The sequence below is a fragment of the Neolamprologus brichardi genome, chromosome 9 (genome assembly GCF_056152115.1).
Source record: "Neolamprologus brichardi isolate AB-2024 chromosome 9, ASM5615211v1, whole genome shotgun sequence".
In the NCBI taxonomy this organism is placed as follows: Eukaryota; Metazoa; Chordata; class Actinopteri; order Cichliformes; family Cichlidae; genus Neolamprologus; species Neolamprologus brichardi.
Window position 1 is genome coordinate 39,523,044 of NC_142112.1, and position 19,276 is coordinate 39,542,319.

The 19,276-nt window shown below is 40.0% G+C and overlaps 1 protein-coding gene across 1 annotated transcript in view; it reads right to left on the reverse strand.

The window, feature by feature from the left end:
• Nucleotides 1–268: 268 nt before the first annotated feature.
• Nucleotides 269–19,276, reverse strand: part of dipk1c (divergent protein kinase domain 1C) — a 43,944-nt gene continuing 24,936 nt past the window's right edge. Inside the window, exons 3-9 of the mRNA XM_087846650.1 lie at nt 12,823–13,026; nt 12,693–12,746; nt 12,440–12,621; nt 9,435–9,744; nt 5,695–5,859; nt 1,746–1,820; nt 269–1,289 (exon numbers count right to left, since the gene is read on the reverse strand). Of these exons, the coding sequence (XP_087702776.1) occupies nt 1,065–1,289; nt 1,746–1,820; nt 5,695–5,859; nt 9,435–9,744; nt 12,440–12,621; nt 12,693–12,746; nt 12,823–13,026 (1,215 nt within the window). The 3' untranslated portion in view covers nt 269–1,064. The remainder of the gene's footprint in view (nt 1,290–1,745; nt 1,821–5,694; nt 5,860–9,434; nt 9,745–12,439; nt 12,622–12,692; nt 12,747–12,822; nt 13,027–19,276) is intronic.

Genomic DNA, 19,276 nt, shown 5'->3' on the forward strand with positions numbered 1-19,276 from the left:
GCCCAGGTTTGGTGGGAGAAATTCAAGAATTTTTACTGGATGTTGCATAGTAGTAATAAGCAGGTGTTTGTGACTGCTGAGGCTCATATTGGTCTTGTTAAACAAAGAAACTTCCCGGAGGCCTCGGCAGGCCACAAATGTCTTCTTCACAAAGACATTTGACCAAACTATCAGTACATTTGTCAAAATCTGTTATTTTAATACAACATGGAACAGTACATTGTGTTTTGTGAGACAGACGTTCTGTACAAATCAAACACACTTTGGATGGATGATATATGTTTTATTGGTATCTGTCTTTGGAACCTGAAAACAGTCGACGACGGGACAAAAACATGTCAAATAAACCATTAAAAACCTTTAAAAGAGGCCAAGAGTTCATTCAGCTGTGAATCAAACATCATTAGTCATACATGTTACATTGTATCCCAGCATTTATCATTCAAACACATTTATTTTCTACAGTTTCTCTTCAAATGAGAGAGCTTCTTTTGAAAAATCTCACTGAGACTAACCAGTTACGTGAAAGGATAATAAATCTGCGAGGATCTGCCCACACTGGATCCCTGGTTCTGTGACGAGAAGACATGTGAGGCTGAATGTTTCCACGCTCGCTGTGACCCAATCAAACGTTCCCAAACGAGCACCTGGACACTCGTGAGCTAAAGGTGATGGATGGAGCTCAAGTTGTTCCACAGCAAACCAGTTCTTAGATCAAAGTTCTCTTTATTGGAGGCAAAGTTGGACCTTTCCTGAACTCCACGTTAAGTTCTGCTTAAATTTTACAAACTGGGTAGGATGAAACGTCCGTCACTGGGAGCGTGGCAGCGAGAAAGTCTCACTGTTGTGAGTCTTTGAGATGGGACCTGCTGAAGGAGTCACTTTAAGTTACAGGAGTGGCTCAAACTGTGGTTCTGGACCCAAAAATGTGTCGGTGGATGAGTCCCATCAGTGAGTGGCCAGTCTTACCTGGGGTCTCTGCCCATGAAGAGACCTGTTGATAGTTTTAAAACATTCTCTGGTTTTCTGAGATGCTCCGCCCACATCGACCTTCTCATTACAGCTCAAAAGTTCAGCGCAGTGTGGGCGTGGCCTTTCCCCTCCCATGCCTCTCCGCTTTCATCTGAAGCCCCTCCCTCCTGGATGAGGCGCTTCAGGACACTGAAGAGGCGCTGATGGACGCCCCTGCCTCCTCCTCCTCCTCCACCACCACCACCTCCATCCTCCTCTGACTCCTCCACGCCCCCTTCAGTCGCTGAACACTCCTGCAGAGCTCGCTGCAGCTCCACCTGATGGAAAAAGACAATTTCAACACCAACATCACGTCTTAAACTCTCTAATCCACAAAACTCAGGACTTTAACTGCTGTCCTACATTAGATCATTTGCAGTTCATCAGTGTTTGCAGGAAAGCTGGGATTAAAGTCAGCTCGGAGTCGGATTTGAAACCAAATTATTATCCCTCCGTCACTGGAATTCCCGAATGATGCTGGTGCCAGTTTCCCTTTCACGTTGGAGCTTCCTGGCTGAGGTTGTATTAAATCTCTGAATCTACAGAAACACTACTGGCTGCTTTGATTGACAGGAGTCCTCCACATGTAACTGTAATTAACCCGGACCTCTGCACTGTGGATGCGCTGGAGCATTTTTAATGGCTTGGTGTGGAGCTGAGAAGGTTCACAGACACAGGAGGACATGCTGGCGTGGGGTGAGATGGACCTCTGAAGATGTTTTCAGATACATTACCTGCAGAGGGAGCGCTGCTTTGGCCCCAAGCAACGTGGGAGAAAACCACGGTCTAAAAATCTTCTCACAGATCACCTGAAGACGAAGAGGAAAAAGTCACAAATTACACATCGGACTCTCGAATTAGATGAAAAAATAATAATAAGAAGAAATCTGCAAAAAACAGGGAAAGTTTCCAAGTAAAGAAAAGTGAAGAAGAAGAAGAAGAAGAGCGCATCAGGTAATCACAGAGGAGGAGGAGCAGTGAGTCTGGGCAGCACCTGATTGGTTTATCGGTATGCAGACGACATCTCACACACACACACACACACACACACACACACACACACACACACACACACACACACACACACACACAATGACTTCTTTCTCTCCGGAGATGATTGGCAGGTCGAGGGTCATTGCTGGGTGCGCCCAAGAGACACCTGTGGAGCCTCACTTTGGCCAATAGCAGAGCAGCATGTTGTCAGCATGTCATCATCACTCATCTTCATCTTCTCCTTTCTTCTTCGTCTCTTTGTTCTTCGCCTCCTTTCTTCAGTTTTGGTTCCGTTGTCAGTTCATCTGTTTTTTCTCCTCTTTTGTCTCTTTGTTCCTTTGTCTTCATCACCTGACCTCGTTCCCACTTCCTTCCTCTCTGCTCTGACTTACTCTTATTTATGGTGAGAATTGATTTTGTTCTGTCTCTGGTTCCTGTTACTTTCCTTTAAATTTCAGCTTCCTGTCCTCTCTCCTGTGATCCGTCCACTCCGTTAGTTTCTAAGGTCCCCGCCTCGGACACCGCCGTGTTTGCGCCTCCGGTCGTCACCTGTTAGAGAAACAGTTTCCGTCCGTCTCATATTTAAACGTCCTCTTTTGGTGGATGAATGCAGGTATCGCGTATCACGAGTCATGTGATACGGGGCGATGAGAGTCTGTCCTGGTGTTGTCACGGCGATGGCGATGGTGACAGAAACGTCGGCTCAGCTTCTTGTGTCCTTTGTCCTCTGAGTTTGACGGGCTGATGAGTCAAAACAACTTCAAGCTAACACAGATCATCATAATACTACTACTGGTAATAATATGATATGATATAATATGATATGATATGATATAATATAATATAATATAATATAATATAATATAATATAATATAATATAATATAATGTAATATAATATAATATAATGTAATATAATATGATATGATATGATATGATATAATATAATATAATATAATATAATATAATATAATATAATATAATGTAATGTAATGTAATGTAATGTAATATAATGTAATATAATATGATATGATATGATATGATATAATATAATATAATATGATATGATATGATATGATATGATATAATATAATATAATATAATATACTATAATATAATATAATATAATGTAATATAATATGATATGATATGATATGATATAATATAATATAATATAATATAATATGATATGATATGATATGATATGATATAATATAATATAATATAATATGATATGATATGATATGATATGATATGATATGATATGATATAATATAATATAATATAATATAATATAATATAATATAATATGATATGATATGATATGATATAATATAATATAATATAATATAATATAATGTAATATAATATGATATGATATGATATGATATGATATAATATAATATAATGTAATATAATATAATGTAATATAATATGATATGATATGATATAATATAATATAATATAATATGATATAATATAATATCATATATTATAATATAATATAATGTAATATAATATTATATGATATGATATAATATAATATAATGTAATATAATATAATGTAATATAATATGATATGATATGATATAATATAATATAATATAATATAATATGATATGATATGATATGATATAATATAATATAATATAATATAATGTAATATAATATGATATGATATGATATAATATAATATAATATAATATAATATAATATAATATAATATAATATAATATAATATAATATAATATAATATGATATGATATAATATGATATAATATAATATGAGATGATATGACATAATATGATATAATATAATATAATATAATATAATATGATATGATATAATATGATATGATATGATATAATATGATATAATATAATATAATATAATATGATATAATATGATATAATATGATATAATATAATATAATATAATATAATATAATATAATATGATATGATATAATATAATATGATATGATATAATATGATATAATATAATATAATATAATATGATATAATATGATATGATATGATATAATATAATATAATATAATATAATATAATATGATATGATATAATATAATATGATATGATATAATATGATATAATATAATATAATATAATATGATATAATATGATATAATATAATATGATATGATATAATATGATATAATATGATATGATATAATATAATATTAGAATTGGCTTTAATTTTGTGATTATAATTTAATTTAAAAACAATTTAAAGGTAAAAGTAATTTATTAAAAGTAATTTATTAAAAGTAATTGTAAATGATTTAGAGAAATTCTCGAGGTTATTTCACTTTTTCGTTTCTTGCTTTAATTCTTTAATATTATAAATAATAAAAATACTTTCCTAACATCTTCAGTTTAATAATAAAATAATTTTGAACAGCAATGAAACAACAATAACAACAATAATCATAATTCTGTAAATAAGTAAAGAAAGAGAGGAACCACAGCACAGAAACTGCTGGAATAATAAAGATGACAAATATTTTAATCCGAGCCTAAATCATGACTTCGTGCTGTAACTAATTTTGTGTTTTTGTTTCCAAGCAGATGACAAATGTAACTTTTTTAGAGAATAAAAATGTGTCCAATGTGAAGCTGCAGAGCGATGAGCCAGAATCCAAATTTATGCAGAAGTTTAGATTAAAAATGGACTTTTGATGTGAAATACAATCAGATGAAATATTAAGAACATAAATATTTTATTCCCATCAGAGGATCTCAGACATGTGAGAGCAAAGGTCACGACCCCCACACCTCACCGCTCTTTAACGATCATAAACAATAAAAAAGTGAATGAATTCATAATTAAAGTAATAAACTCTGCATGAATCGTGTCGACTCTTCAGGTTTAATTTGATGCAGAAATAAAATCGACAGAAATGAAAATGAATTTTTCAGTATAAAACTTTTTTCTTTAAAAGTTCTTTTATTGATCAAATATACGAAATGCATTTTAAAAAGAGAGAAAATCGTTTCCTCGGCAGCAGCGAGCGTGCAGACAAAATCACCTGCACAGGTAAATAAACAGGTTGAAACTCTGCCTGTCAGCAGGATCAGGCCGGTCAGTAATTATCATTCCACACTTTTCCACACGTGTAATTAGAAGTTGTGGACGATCGACGGTGGAAGAGGAGAAACAGACCAACCCTGTAATTTGCTGCAGAGCGAGCCGACGGCTCAGCGCCGCTCCGACGAATCAAAAACATCCACACAGGTGGAAAAAAGACTCGGAGAGGAACAAAGACACTTTTAATTTTAGACGCTTTTGTTTCTCTGCTTAATTAAACAAAATGATTTTTATTGATTATAAAACAGTTTATTTTCTCTGCAGACTGAAAGTTTTATTATTCACTATTATTTTACAAAAACACAAAACTCGTCTAAAACCTGATCATTGTGTGCAGTAAATAGATAAACATAAATAAATACATATGTAATAATATTAATAATAATAATAATTTCATAGGAGGGAAAAATAAAAGTGTTAAACTGAACGGACTGGCGATGGTTTAGTCATGTGACCGCTGCATTTGAGAGAATAAAATCACACCAAATTAAAGTGTCACAATAAAACACATTTTCAGCAGATTTTTACAAAATAAAAGCCCAAAGCTGAAAGTGTCACAGTGAGGTCACAGGGCCTCGCTTACCTGCAGGTTGCTGTTGCTGCGGCGCGGGCTGCACCTGCGTTTGCTCAGGTTACACCTGGACGAGCAGTCGAAGAAGTTGCAGTCGTCGTCGCTGCTGCAGTTCTGTTCCAGGATGTCCCTCATCTTCGGCTCGAAGAACGCCATGTCCACGTCGATCGCCACCACCTGCAGGACACACCAGAGGACACCCGCCCTGTGTGAGCCCATCCCGCAGGATCATCCACACCTTATATTTGGTTTCATGACACACAGCCTGGATGTGCTCACGCCACCTCAGCACACTACATAAATAAAAAACGTCCCACATGACGAGCTCAGATCTGCCTGAAATTCTGCCCTCGAGCTCAGAAAGCTTCAGGCGCTGCGGCTCTATGAACACGGACTCTGTGGGCTGAACACAAACACAGTGATGCCTGAAGTTCAAATATTTGGATGTGTGAGCTGATACGGCAGATTTGGAGCTCTGTGGAAACAAAAAACTGAAGTGAAATCCTGTAACAACCTGTGACTGATGCACAGAAAGTGTTTCACACAGTTACACACAGTGAAGTGGGTTTGTTTAAATGTTTACACATCATGAAATTATTGTAACATTTTAAACTAATCAGAATTTTAATTTGCTACAAAAGAGACGAGAATCCAATAAAAACGAGCCACTGACAATAAACTCCACTAAATTTGATCCAGTTTTTAGGAATCAAAATAAAAGAAAGCTTCTGATAAAAAACTACAAAAAGACTCTTTTCATCTTTATTATTTATTATTGATCAGACTTTTGCAGCTGATCAAACACACAAACCCACACATGTGCAATAAGACTGCTATATGTGCAATTCTTCTGACGAAGTTGTATTTTTGTATTTTCCTACTTAGTTGTATGTTTGTATTTCTATTTTATTCTATTGTATATAGATAGAATAATTTTATTGTTGACTTACAAAGCCCTGAATGGACAGGCTCCCGGGTATTTATCTGAACTCCTGCAGACTTATACCCCCTTTAGATCTCTTAGATCAAGTGATCTTTTGCTTTTAGCCGTACCAAGGTCGAGGCCGGTTCATAGAGGTGATCGAGCATTTGCAGTCGTAGCGCCCAAGCTGTGGAATAATTTACCCCTACACATCAGACAGGCTCCCACTGTCAATCTTTTTAAATCTTATCTTGAAACGCATTTTTATTTACTGGCTTTTAATACAGAGAGTTATTTGTCAATTCGTATTTGGTGTTTGCTTTTAATACTCTAAGTTGTTTTATTATGTATGTTGTATTCTTGTACAGCACTTTGGTCAACGCTCTTGTTGTAATTAAATGTGCTATATAAATAATTATTTATAATTATAATAATAACTATTAACTATATAGTATTTGTATTTCTATTTTATTCTATTGTATTTTATTGCATTCCAGTGTTTTCTAATTTCTGCTACATAACTTTGCACTTTTGCTGTAACAAAACAAATTTCCCACCTGTGGCTCTAATAAAGGTCATCTTATCTTATTCATATGAGACGTTGCAGAGATTCTCTTGTGGAGGAAAAGTGAAAGGAGTTTTAAAGGCCAAATGTCCTCCAGCAGTAAAATATGAAAACATGTTTTTCAGACTTTAAAATCAATCAGACGAGTGATAAAAATCTCACACAGTTTAAATGTGTGTGTGCGCCTCACTCCACCGTTCACGTTTCCTGCAATGAGTGTTTTTCGTGCACATTCACGACTTCATCGTCTCAAACTCTTTCTCTCCCGAGCTCGTGAGATTTTTATATTTATGACGTCAAACTGAAGTTTGGTTTTCTTGGAGTAATAATCTGCTGGTCTGAATTATTTAAATCAGCCCTGACGCAGGACAGACGCACTGACAGGGCGCTCGTTTGTTTTTGGCCCGACAGAGATGAAGATCTTCCACAGGCAGTTTCATTTTTCACAAACAGCTTTGATCATCTGGAACTATTTTCTGCGGTGGATTAATCGTCACGCCGTGCTGTGTGTGTGGATTATGTTACCAGTTTGTAAGCAGCAGCTTGTCTCTGTGGCTCAGAGCCTGGCGGTGCTCGGGAGGTCCGCTGGAAATAATCTGCAGATAAAAATCTCTTTAACGAGATGAAATGAGTCCACTCACACCTGGAGTGAACGAGCGCAGGCTGCACGGTGGTTTTACGGCGCTGGCGTTATTAAGTGAGGGCAGTTAAACATGTTCCATGTCAGCACTTTGACAGGAAAAACATTAATCCTGCGAAGCCGGGAGAACAATTGTGAGCCTCTGCTTTACTTGACTTTTGTTGGCGCTACAAACGCCTCATTTTTTCCCTTTAACTGCTCATTTTCCAGCGATCAGGGGGCCGAACAATGAGAGATAAAATAGCTTAGGCTGAGCTGTGATTGTTGGCTGGAGTCCAGCGCCGACCTGAAGTGCTGCTGATTTAACGACAAACCATAAAAGCTTCAGATAACGCTGAGAAAACAAACCCTGCTCGGCTCCCTCCATCCCCGGCTCTGATTTATGACCGCAGGAAAAACACCAAAGTCCACTTCTCATTCTAGAGTAAGCAAGCTTACACTTTTAATTTTAACATTACAGATATTAATAAAGACGGATGAGAAGTTTGATCACGGGGTGATTAATGGGGACTTGGAGATGAGGACGTCTGGCTCCAGCTCATGGAAAACTTTATTTTTAGTCTTTCGTGTGACTGATGGGCCGACGATCCATCAGAGGTGACAGGAGAACGAGAACAAAGATGCTGAGATTATTGCATCTTTCTCAGAGTTCAGGGATCTTGTTGGGTTTGAGGGTTGAATGAATGAACAATCATCAAAAATCATCAACAGTCCAAAAACTCCACCCTCCAAGGTCTCCGTGTCCTCGTTCATATCTGGCTTCCAGGCTGGTGCCCGTTCCTGGAAATCCGCTCTGATCCTTTCCCTCTGTGAGGCTGTGAGGCCTTCACTCAGGCAAAGCCATGACCTGGTGTCCGTCAAGTTGCAGGGCGGTAAATCTCAGCCTTCATACAGGAACAGACTGCCGCACACTGTGCTCTAAAATCATCGGCCTGCCTGTCAGAACTCCGGCAGGTTTTCAGCCAACAGGCCCTCAGACAGGCAGCCAAAATCATCAACGACCCCTCTCACATTCCCCTCTGGGCGACGCCTCCGCTGCATTTCCTGCAGGACTGGGAGGAGGAGGAGCGCCACCTTTGTCCCCAAAGCAGCTCTGCTTTTTAACTCTTGCCGATAAGAACATTTCCTACACCAGAAACATAAACGACTCTCTTTTTATACTGCTGACACTTTACTCACTTACAGTTATTTATTCACCTTTCTGTCACTTTTGTGTATATACTGTATATTCTGTGTATCTTAATTGCCCCTTAAATAAAGTCTTTCTGATTCTGATTCTGCGTGAACGTCCTCACAAAGACAGAAGTACCCAGGTGTGTGTTTGCACAATGACCTTCTCTCCCCAGCAGCAGCGTCACATCTTCTTCCTTTAGCTAAAAAAATATCTGTTCAAGAAAAACCTCACGTAATCCGCCGTCCAGCATCTGATTTCCATCTTTGCTCTAATAGCTTTCTAAAAACACGTCCCTTTTATCTCTTTTCTCGCAGCTCCCTGCTCTGCTTTCATCCTTCTTACGTTCATTATATCCTCAGCCAGCATTAAGGCCATTCAGCCCTCCTCCGTGGTGAGTCACTGCGAGGACAAAGCAGAGCGAGCGTGTTCAAAGTCACACCCGAGGACTTACCGTGAGGTCCTTCCTGATGGCAAAGTTCTCCGGTTTGATGTCGCAGAGGTGTAGCTTGTGGGTGAAGTCATTGTCAAAGTGCCACACCATGTCCAGGAAGCTCAGCGCGATGCGGTGCATCATCTCTCGGGCCGTCCACCTGGCTCGGTCTCCGCCTTCACCCTGATCCTGACCTTCAGAAATGGCCACGTCATGCAGGGAAAAAATGTTCTGGTCCCAGGCGTGCCCGGCTGAGAGGTACTCCACAGCGTAGAAGTGACCACAGGAGCCCAGCACCTTGGCCACGTGGGTGCTGAGGTCCTGCAGGACTCTGGGGACCAGAAGGAACAGAAAGCAGATACAATGAGGCCAAAGTGATGTCACAGGAAGTCATCATCAGGACAAACATGGAGACAATGAGCTGAAAACTGATAAAACAAGTGTCTTTACTCAGAAGAAGGTTCAAGCTCCAGAGAAGAGTCAGTACTGGAGCTGTTACACTGATCTGTGGACCAGACTCTACCAGAGATATCATGAAGTCTTTCTTCATAACTAAACTCTGAGGTGTTCTGGCAGTATCGGGGTCATTCCTAAATCCCAGTTCTTTTGATTTATATATATTATGTTTGTTCCATCATTTATCTGTGAGCGCCACGCTACGTTCTCAGTTTGTGTTTGTGATGGATGGATGGATGTTGGATGGATGGATGGACAGATGTTGGATGGATGGAGGAATTTGAATAGATGGATGGATGTATGGATGGATGGACACATGGATGGACACATGGATGGACAGATGTTGGATGGATGGATTAATAAATGGATGGATGGCCACATGTTGGATGGATGGATGGACACGTGGATGGAAAGATGTTGGATGGATGGATGCATGGATGGATGGATGAATTGATGTTGGATGTATGGATGGATTAATGGATGGATGGATGGATGGATGGATGGACACATGGATGGACAGATGTTGGTTGGATGGATGCATGGATGGATGGATGGTTGGATGGATGGATACATGGATGGACAGATGTTGGTTGGATGGATGGATGGATGGATACATGGATGGACAGATGTTGGTTGGATGGATGGATGGATGTTGGTTGGATGGATGGATGGATGGATGGATGGATGGATGTTGGTTGGATGGATGGATGGATGGATGGATGGATGCATGGATCGATGGATACATGGATGGACAGATGTTGGTTGGATGGATGGATGGATGGATGGATACATGGATGGATGGATGGATGGATACATGGATGGACAGATGTTGGTTGGATGGATGGATGGATGGACAGATGTTTGTTGGATGGATGGATGGATGGATGGATGGATGTTGGTTGGATGGATGGATGGATGTTGGTTGGATGGATGCATGGATGGATGGATGGATGGATACATGGATGGACAGATGTTGGTTGGATGGATGGATGGATGAATTGATGCATGGATGGATGGATGGACAGATGTTGGTTGGATGGATGGATGGATGGATGGATGCATAGATACATGGATGGACAGATGTTGGTTGGATGGATGGATGTGTCACGTCGGCTGCATGTAGCTTACCGGCCGCCAAAGTTTGTATCGACATTCGTTTGAGTCATCATTAAGTATGTGAAGACTGTGAAAGAGTGTCTCAGTAATAAAATAATAAGTGAATTTTAAAATAAAAAATAAAAGTAAAACTGAATTAAAGGTGTGTCTTTAACTTCTAAACATATTCCAGTGTCTTTCTCACTGCCATCGTCACTTACAGTCTGATTTCTCTGCACTATCTTCACTGCAGTGAGTTTCTCTTTGTCGCTCTTCTTTTTCTTGATTTTGAATTTTTTTTTTATATCAGCTTTGACGAGCAAACCTTTTTATTTCCCCCTGAGTCACAGAGAGAGTCTCGGGGGAAACGATATTCAAAAGCTGTGGCTTCCTCCTCAAACACTACTGTCTCTGCTTCTTCAGATTACACTTGTTTCTTTACACAGAGAAATGCTGCTGTGCTGCATGTAGATTGGATAAGCCTGCTGGGTCACACACACGTGATGGTCCAGTGTTCATGCTTCTGTTTTTGGTGCAGAGTGAGAACTCTGTGCATGAACGCAGCTCCACCAGTCTAAGTGGAAATGTGCAACCTCGCTCATCTGTGCTTTTGTACCCCTTCACAGAGGTCTGTGCACACAGCGGTTTGCACATTTCCAGCAGTGGATGCGTCTTTGTGGACCGAGCAGCTTTGGTTCGTTACCTTCTGGTAACTTGAGTTCTTGAACTTGAAGGAATCGTCACGGATGAAAATCTGGAGACCACACAGGTGTTTTTATCTGATCTCGTTTATGAGCCATTACTTGACTTCCTGTCTGTTTGTTCCCTCCTGCTCAGTGAAGGTGAACAGAGCTCAGACACCAAAACACTTGACTGTGAACACATTTGTACCAGTGATGTAAAATAATGTTCTCTATAAAACAGCCGGTGATGAATGAGTTCTTCTTCAGGTGGGGATAAAATGTGGAGCTCCAGCTCCATGAGAGCTGATATCAGACTCTGTTGTGTCTGACCTGCAAAGCTCCACATTCACACAGCTGCTTTCCTCCATTTGTCACTGCAGCAGCACAGGTCACCTCCACTCGCTGCTTTTATTTTGGGATGCCAGCCTGCCGGTGTCTGAACGTCTGTGCTGTCAGACTGAAGCTAATTTCACTCGTTTTCTTTTTGTTCTCCAGTTGTGCTCATGAAAAATCAGACAAGTGAAATGTGAACAAAGAAGCCACTAAAACGTCAGCTGCTTCACAGGAAAAATCACAAAGTGTTTTACTTTGAAAGTAAACTTTGGCAGTAATCCTGTCTGTGCTGTCAGGTTCTCAGGTAAAGCCCTGAACCTCGAACTCGATTTAAACCCTCGATTAAACAGGCGAGCATCGATCTTCAATAAATGCATCTGTTTATTGGAGCATCTCAGAACCTCAGGAAGAGCTAAACCTACTGACACCATCCAAATCCTCCACCCGTTCAGGGTTTACCTGAGGAAGGTGTACTCCTCCTGCTGCAGCAGGGCCCAGAGCGAGGCCAGCTCCGCTCTGGAGTAACTCATCTCTCTGTTTTTCAGCTTTTTGCCCAAAAGTCTGGCCAGGGAGCTGTTGTTCACTCCTCCTCCTCTGTCTTCATCCTCGTTCTCCTCAGCCAGTCCCAGGGAGTTTCGTACCTGAGGTGACAGGAAGTGAAGTTTGACTCATAGAAACTTTGACTCGTCAGCACCAAACTGAAGCCGCTTACCTCCAGAGTGGCGTAAAAGACGACATCGAGCGGGGAGAGCTCTTCGGCTGCGTCCTGTGGGGGCAAGGACAAGCAGGAGAGTTATTTTAAAACAAGCTTCCCGAGGTGGGCACGAGGGTGGTGACATCACCTGGTAGTCCAGAATTCCCAGAGGCTCGTAGGAGGAGAAGTTCTCCAGCTTGGACTTGAGGATGATGGGGCTTCCTCTCCAGCGCGCCTCGATCACCTTCTTCCCGTTCTCGTAGTAGAGGCAGCGCTTGTACTCGACCAGGCCGAGCACGCACAGGTCCTCGCACATGTCGCCCGTCACCGAGCCCTCGCTGAACTCCAGACACTGAGACACAGAGCAGAGGTCAAAGGTCACTCGGCAACATCTTTTCATTCAGTCTGATAAAGTTCCTTTCAGCAGCTCCGAGGTTTCCCCTGCAGCGAGCACGCTAAAAACCAGCTGTCAGCAGGTTTTACAATGAAAATATTAAAACCCTGAATATTTATTCATGTTAACTAAGACTTTTTATTTATTCATGAACTTAAATTTATGACTTTAATCTCAGAAAACATAAGATTTGTTTCTGCTCTCTTAGAAAATCTAATTTTTCCTCAAATATTTATGACTTTAATCACACATGATGTCATATTTTGTCCTAATAACTTCTCAGATTCTCTGAACTTCAGCTTTACTTCAACTTTCTGCTGCAGGATTTCAAAGTAATCTGACTGAACTGTGATGACAGTTGACTTTAACCCTTTAAGACCTACCATAGAACCAAGTCCGCCAGAGCTTATATTATATGTTTACATGCTGTGGAGCCATTTTTGGGAGCATTTCAAGTTGCTATGCATCAATACAACCATTATAGCCCAGATTTTAATAATATGTCTGCATTAAGTGCGTAGTAATTACATAAATTGCAAAAAAGTGCAATAAACTACAAAAAAATTGAAAATCGTTTTTGTTTTTTAACATATATTTCTAGTTAGAGAAATTTAAGAGGCTTATCCCTCAAAACTGTAAATACAAAAAAGTTGCACAAAATAGTTTCCCACCACAGGAAATTTATTTTGAGTGTCTTCATAGTTTTATTTTTGAAATACACCAATTTTTATATACTGCAGGAAAAACGAAAATAAATATTATGATGCAAATTTGCAAAAAAGCAGCATATGCATCAAAATAAACTATTTCCAGCAGTGCAATATGAGTCCTAAGCATCCCAGAAACCACACAGAAAGTCATAAAGTCAAACATAACTTTTAAAAACACCAGTATAGGCTCATGAGGCCCTGATGGCAAAAAACTGCATTTCCGCAAAATGACGTCACTTCCGGTGTCGGGCAGGTCATGGCGGACATGTGATAGTTCGCGCTGATGGACGTAGGAAGTGTTACAAACAGCTGATCGGATCGGCAAAGCGTGTTTCTGGAATATTATGTTTGTGTTGCTGCAAGTGCTTTTTATGCAGTTTTTGCAAAGCTATATGTGGAAGGAAACTGTGACCGAGGACAAGCTGATGGCATAAGATGTAAGTACAACTCCTCCGGTTTCATATGCAAAAACAATTATTGCGCTAGCTTACGTGGTTGCAGAGCTACCGGGATTTAAAAATAGTTACGCAAAACGGAGCGTGCTGCTCTGACCGGCTTTAAAGGGTTAAAGATCAAAGAAAATAAAGTTCATGGCAGCAAATCGCTTTTTTGCTCCTCATCTTCCCTCCAGCTCCTGATTTTCTTTTTCCTAATCTCTGAAATCCTGCAGGAGACGATCTCACATCTGAGTGAGAGAAATGACACACACACACATGCACACACACACACACACACGCACACACACACACTGTGTCTGAGCAGCTCCGTGTCCGGAGGTGTGAGCGTCGGGTTGTTCTTCTCGGGGATTAGGCGCTTAATCCTCTCTGCTCACATTCCAACACAAACATCAGTCGGTAAGAAGCTCAGACCGACTTCACAATCACACACCTGCACCTGTCGCTGCCCGCCGTGCCATAACTCTTACTCTTACATTACCTGCGCTTTAAAACCCAACTTTAACCCTTAAGGACCCACAGTGACACTGGTGTCACCGCCCCTTTACACTTAGAGAAAAACTATTTATAATGGTTTAACTTTGACTTTTAACTAATAAAGTCCCTAAGTGGCGTCTACTGCACAAACTAGTTCAGTCATGTGACAAGTGAGGCATTCTGGGTGTTCAAGACACCATTTTCAAAGTCTTGGTCCACCTGGTTAGCTAATGAGACCACTACGCTAATTTTAAAAACTTTCTTTTCTTTTTGCAAAGGTAAGCTTTTACTCATTTAGCAATTCTAAACTTTAGATAAGATGTTATAGGTCACTTGTAACCTAGTTTGGTAATATTTCTGAAACAATTTGATCTAGAATCAGTTTGTTAAATATCGCTGTGACAAATATGTCACATCGGGCATTAAACTCCAAATTTTCTTAAAAAAACTGATGTGACATATTTAGCACAAAAAGACAAAAACTGATCATTTGCTTAGTCAGTTTAGCTCATTCAGTTATTTTAAGAAAATGTATTCTTTGTTGTTAATTCTCAGTCATATTTAACTAAATTCAAGCATAACTAATTTATTAAATTACCTAAATTTGTGATGGAACTTTACTTTAGCTTTGTCGAGGCACTTTTCAGTTACCCCCCATTTTTTTTTTATCATTTTCACTCTTTTGTAGAATGGATAAAAAGAAAAAATTTAGTGTTCAAGATGCGCTGGAGTTTATCACTGCAGAGGACAGTGAGTATGAGGGATGTGAAAGTAGCTCAGATGAAGATTCTGAAGACCCTAATTACATCCCCCACAAAGACGTGGAGAGTGATGAATCAAGTGAATCCAGTGATTCAGACAGTTGTGATTCAAGTGATTTAGAGACAGAGCCACATTCAAGCCATATGGACACTGGGCAGCCCAAGGCAGCTATCAAAGGACAAAAATTCTCCTGGAGAAAGAAAATGTTCGAAACCCCTGAGACCACATTCAAGGGACCCTGTGCCAAACCTCCAGATGAGATCCACACTCCACTGGAGTACTTCAAAAACTTCATCACAGATGATATGCTGCTGTTGTTAATGGAACAAACAAATTTATACAGTGTACAAAAATCCAACCATCTGAGAAATGTAAATACCACTGTTAAAGAACTAGAAATACTCATTGGTCTCTATCTGAGGATGGGTCTATGCCAAATGCCTGGAAATCGAGCATACTGGGAAAATGACACCAGGTGTCCTATGGTAGCAGATAACATGTCCCGCAACCGATTTCAAACCCTGTTGGGATCTCTACATTTCACTGACAATACAGATTTATTACACAGAGATGCAGAAGACAAGTGCTGGAAGATCCGTCCATGGCTTGAAATGTTTCGCAAACAATGCCTGGATATCGTCCCAGAGGAGTACAACTCTGTTGATGAGCAAATGGTACCCTTCAAGGGGACACACAGCCCAATAAGGCAGTATGTGAAGGGAAAGCCCCACCCCTGGGGATTGAAAATCTGGGCCCGGTGCTCATCCTCTGGTATGCTCCATGATTTTGTTGTTTATCAAGGTGGTACTGGGAAGAAGACTTTACTTGGGATTGGAGGAGATGTTGTGGTGAAGTTGTGTGAAACTCTGCCAGCTGAGCAAAACTACAAAGTTTTTGCTGATAACTTCTTCTCCTCAGCCCCACTTGTGCTCACACTTCTTCAGCGACAGATCTACTTTGTAGGAACACTTCGTGGAAATCGCTTAGCAGGTTGTCAGCTTGAAGATGAAAAAAGTCTTGCCCAGAGAGGCAGAGGATCTGTTGATGCCAGGGTGAATAAGGAGGAGAGCATGGTTATTGTGAAGTGGTATGACAACAAATCTGTTACCCTCATCTCATCCTATTGTGCAACTGAGCCTCAAGATACAGTCCGTCGCTGGAGCAAATCGGGCAAGGCATTCGTTGAGGTCAAAAGGCCACACATTGTGAAGGAGTACAACACATTCATGGGGGGTATTGACCTGCTTGACGCCTGCATTGCAAGGTACAAGTACCACATGAAGTCACGGAGGTGGTATCTCTACCTGTTCTGGCAAACCATCATGCTCGGTGTTGTCAACGCATGGTTGATTTACCGTCGTGACTGCAAGCTACTTGGTGTCCAAAAGCCACTGAAACAAAGAAGCTTCCAGGCAGAAGTTGCCACAAGCCTGATCCTTTTGAAATCACACAGGGGGCGCCCATCACAGAACATCTCATCACCACCTCCACCACCCAAGAGAGTTCGTGTTGGAGTTCCAGAAGATGTCCGGACTGATGAGGTTGCACATTGGCCTGTAAAATGTGAAAAGCGAGGTCGGTGCAAAAATTGCAAGGTGAATGCAACTACCACCCTCTGTGAAAAATGTGATGTACGTCTTTGTTTCACAGAGGAAAGAAATTGCTTCAAAAGTTACCATTACCAAAGGTAAACTTCTAACAACTGTAATGAAAAAAGCCATTTGAGCAAGTTATTGACTTCATGTAACATTCTTTTCTATTTTGGCACAATGTTTTATATGCTCATGTTTTTAGTTCATTACACCTCTCTAATGTTAATGTTTTTTCAGTGACATTTTCAATTGTACCTCCAACATTGGGCTGATTTATTTGATTTTTTTTCCAAAATGCTTGTTAAAGTAAACCAAGAAGTGTTACCATCAGTATCCATGTTAAGAAGTTAAAAATAAAAAGGAAATTCTGTTTTTAAAAGCAAGAAAGTGTTTACAGAATTACTTTCTAAATATGGAACAAATGTACCTTGTATGCCCAATGTGACGCATATTTGACATTTCAGATCTGGGGCAGTGGGCGGAGCTATTACAAAAAAAACTTCAGAAATGTGTTATATATGATTCATTTGATATAACTTACAACCCCCATAATTTTCATGAAAGTAGAAATAGGTCTGGGTTCTTAAGGGTTAATAAATCAAATCCTCACATCACTTCGCACAGGGACGAGAAATTTATGCTCCTAGAGGAGCCACAATCAGAGACTCTCTGTTTAATGCTTCTGCACGATGCTGCTGTCTGATACCTGTCAGTGACAAATCCATTTATTTTGATTTATAAACTCTTGGTCTTGCATATCTCCTGTGTTCCTCTCAATAAACAAAGAGGTTTCCATCATGAAGTGATGCTTAACATTCAGCAGAAGTTGAAGTGAGGGATGCTCAGGAATAGTTAATAGTTATTTATCTCCTGCTGGACCACGGCGCTGTGCAGCTGAATAAAAAATAAAAGTATGAAAATGAAGCTGAGACGGTAACGTGAGTCGTGTTAGGGAGGCAGGAAGTGCAGGAGACAGAAAAGCGGAGGACGAGATAGCGCAGGAGGACAGATAAGGCGGGCAGGTATGCAGACGGGTTAATTGGCCCGGGAGAGAGAGGCCCTGATAACGGCTGATGACAGCAGAGCGATGATGAACGAGCCTTCATCCTCTCAGCGTCCCACGGTTAACGTGCTGAAGGGGAGAGTTTAGATAACAGGATGTTCAGCCCTTCGTCTGTTTCCTGACTCATAAACATCTGCACATGGTTCATAAATCCCGATGATGGTGACGTCTCTGTGAGGTGCTTGGCTCAAAGTGACACTGAGCAGGCTGTTAGAGACCGGAGTCAGCTGCTTTCACACCGACCGTGGGAAAAGCAGCACACACAGGGATTTAAAGGATGTGAAGCTTCCAGGAATAAAACCTCAGAGAAGACGGCCTTCATGCTGGATGGGAGTCGCTGACATTTTAGCTTTGAAATCTTTCTGCTTCAACACGCCAGAATTCAAAGGTGTCACTCAGTTTTAATATCACCAGAGATGGTTACTGCCCATTACAGTAATTACAATTACAGATTACATATAATTAAATTTTTGCTTGATGCATAAAGTTAAAAGATTAAAACTAATAAAACAAATTTTAAAAAGAGACTTTTCCATTTGATTACATTTTGTATGATGGATTATGCAGAAAAAGTAGAATTGGGCTGAAAGATCTATCACTTTATCACCTATTCAGGTTGTAAATCATGTTTTTAAAAGGTAACTAAGTAACAAATTACTTTTGAAAATAAGTAATCAGTAAAGTAACAGGATTACTTTTTGGTGGAAGTAATTAGTTGCTGATTATTTTCATTTTCAAGTAACTTGACAACACTGAATATCACAGCCACAAACTCTGAAGTCCACGAAAATGTACAAAACACTCAAAGCAAGCTGTGCTCAGACTATTTTCACATCACTCTTATTCCCAAAGATGTTGGATGTTGGATGGATGGGTGGATGGATGGAAGGACAGATGGATGGATGGATGTATGGATGTTGGATGGATGGATGTTGGATGGATGGATGGATGGGTGGATGGATGGATGGAATGATGGATGGATGGATGGATGGATGGATTGAATGATGGATGGATGTTGGATGGATGGGTGGATGATGGAGGGTGAATGGATGTTGGATGGATGGATGGATGGATGGATGGAATGATGGATGGATGTTGGATGGATGGGTGGATGGATGGAGGGTGAATGGATGGATCGATGGATGTTGG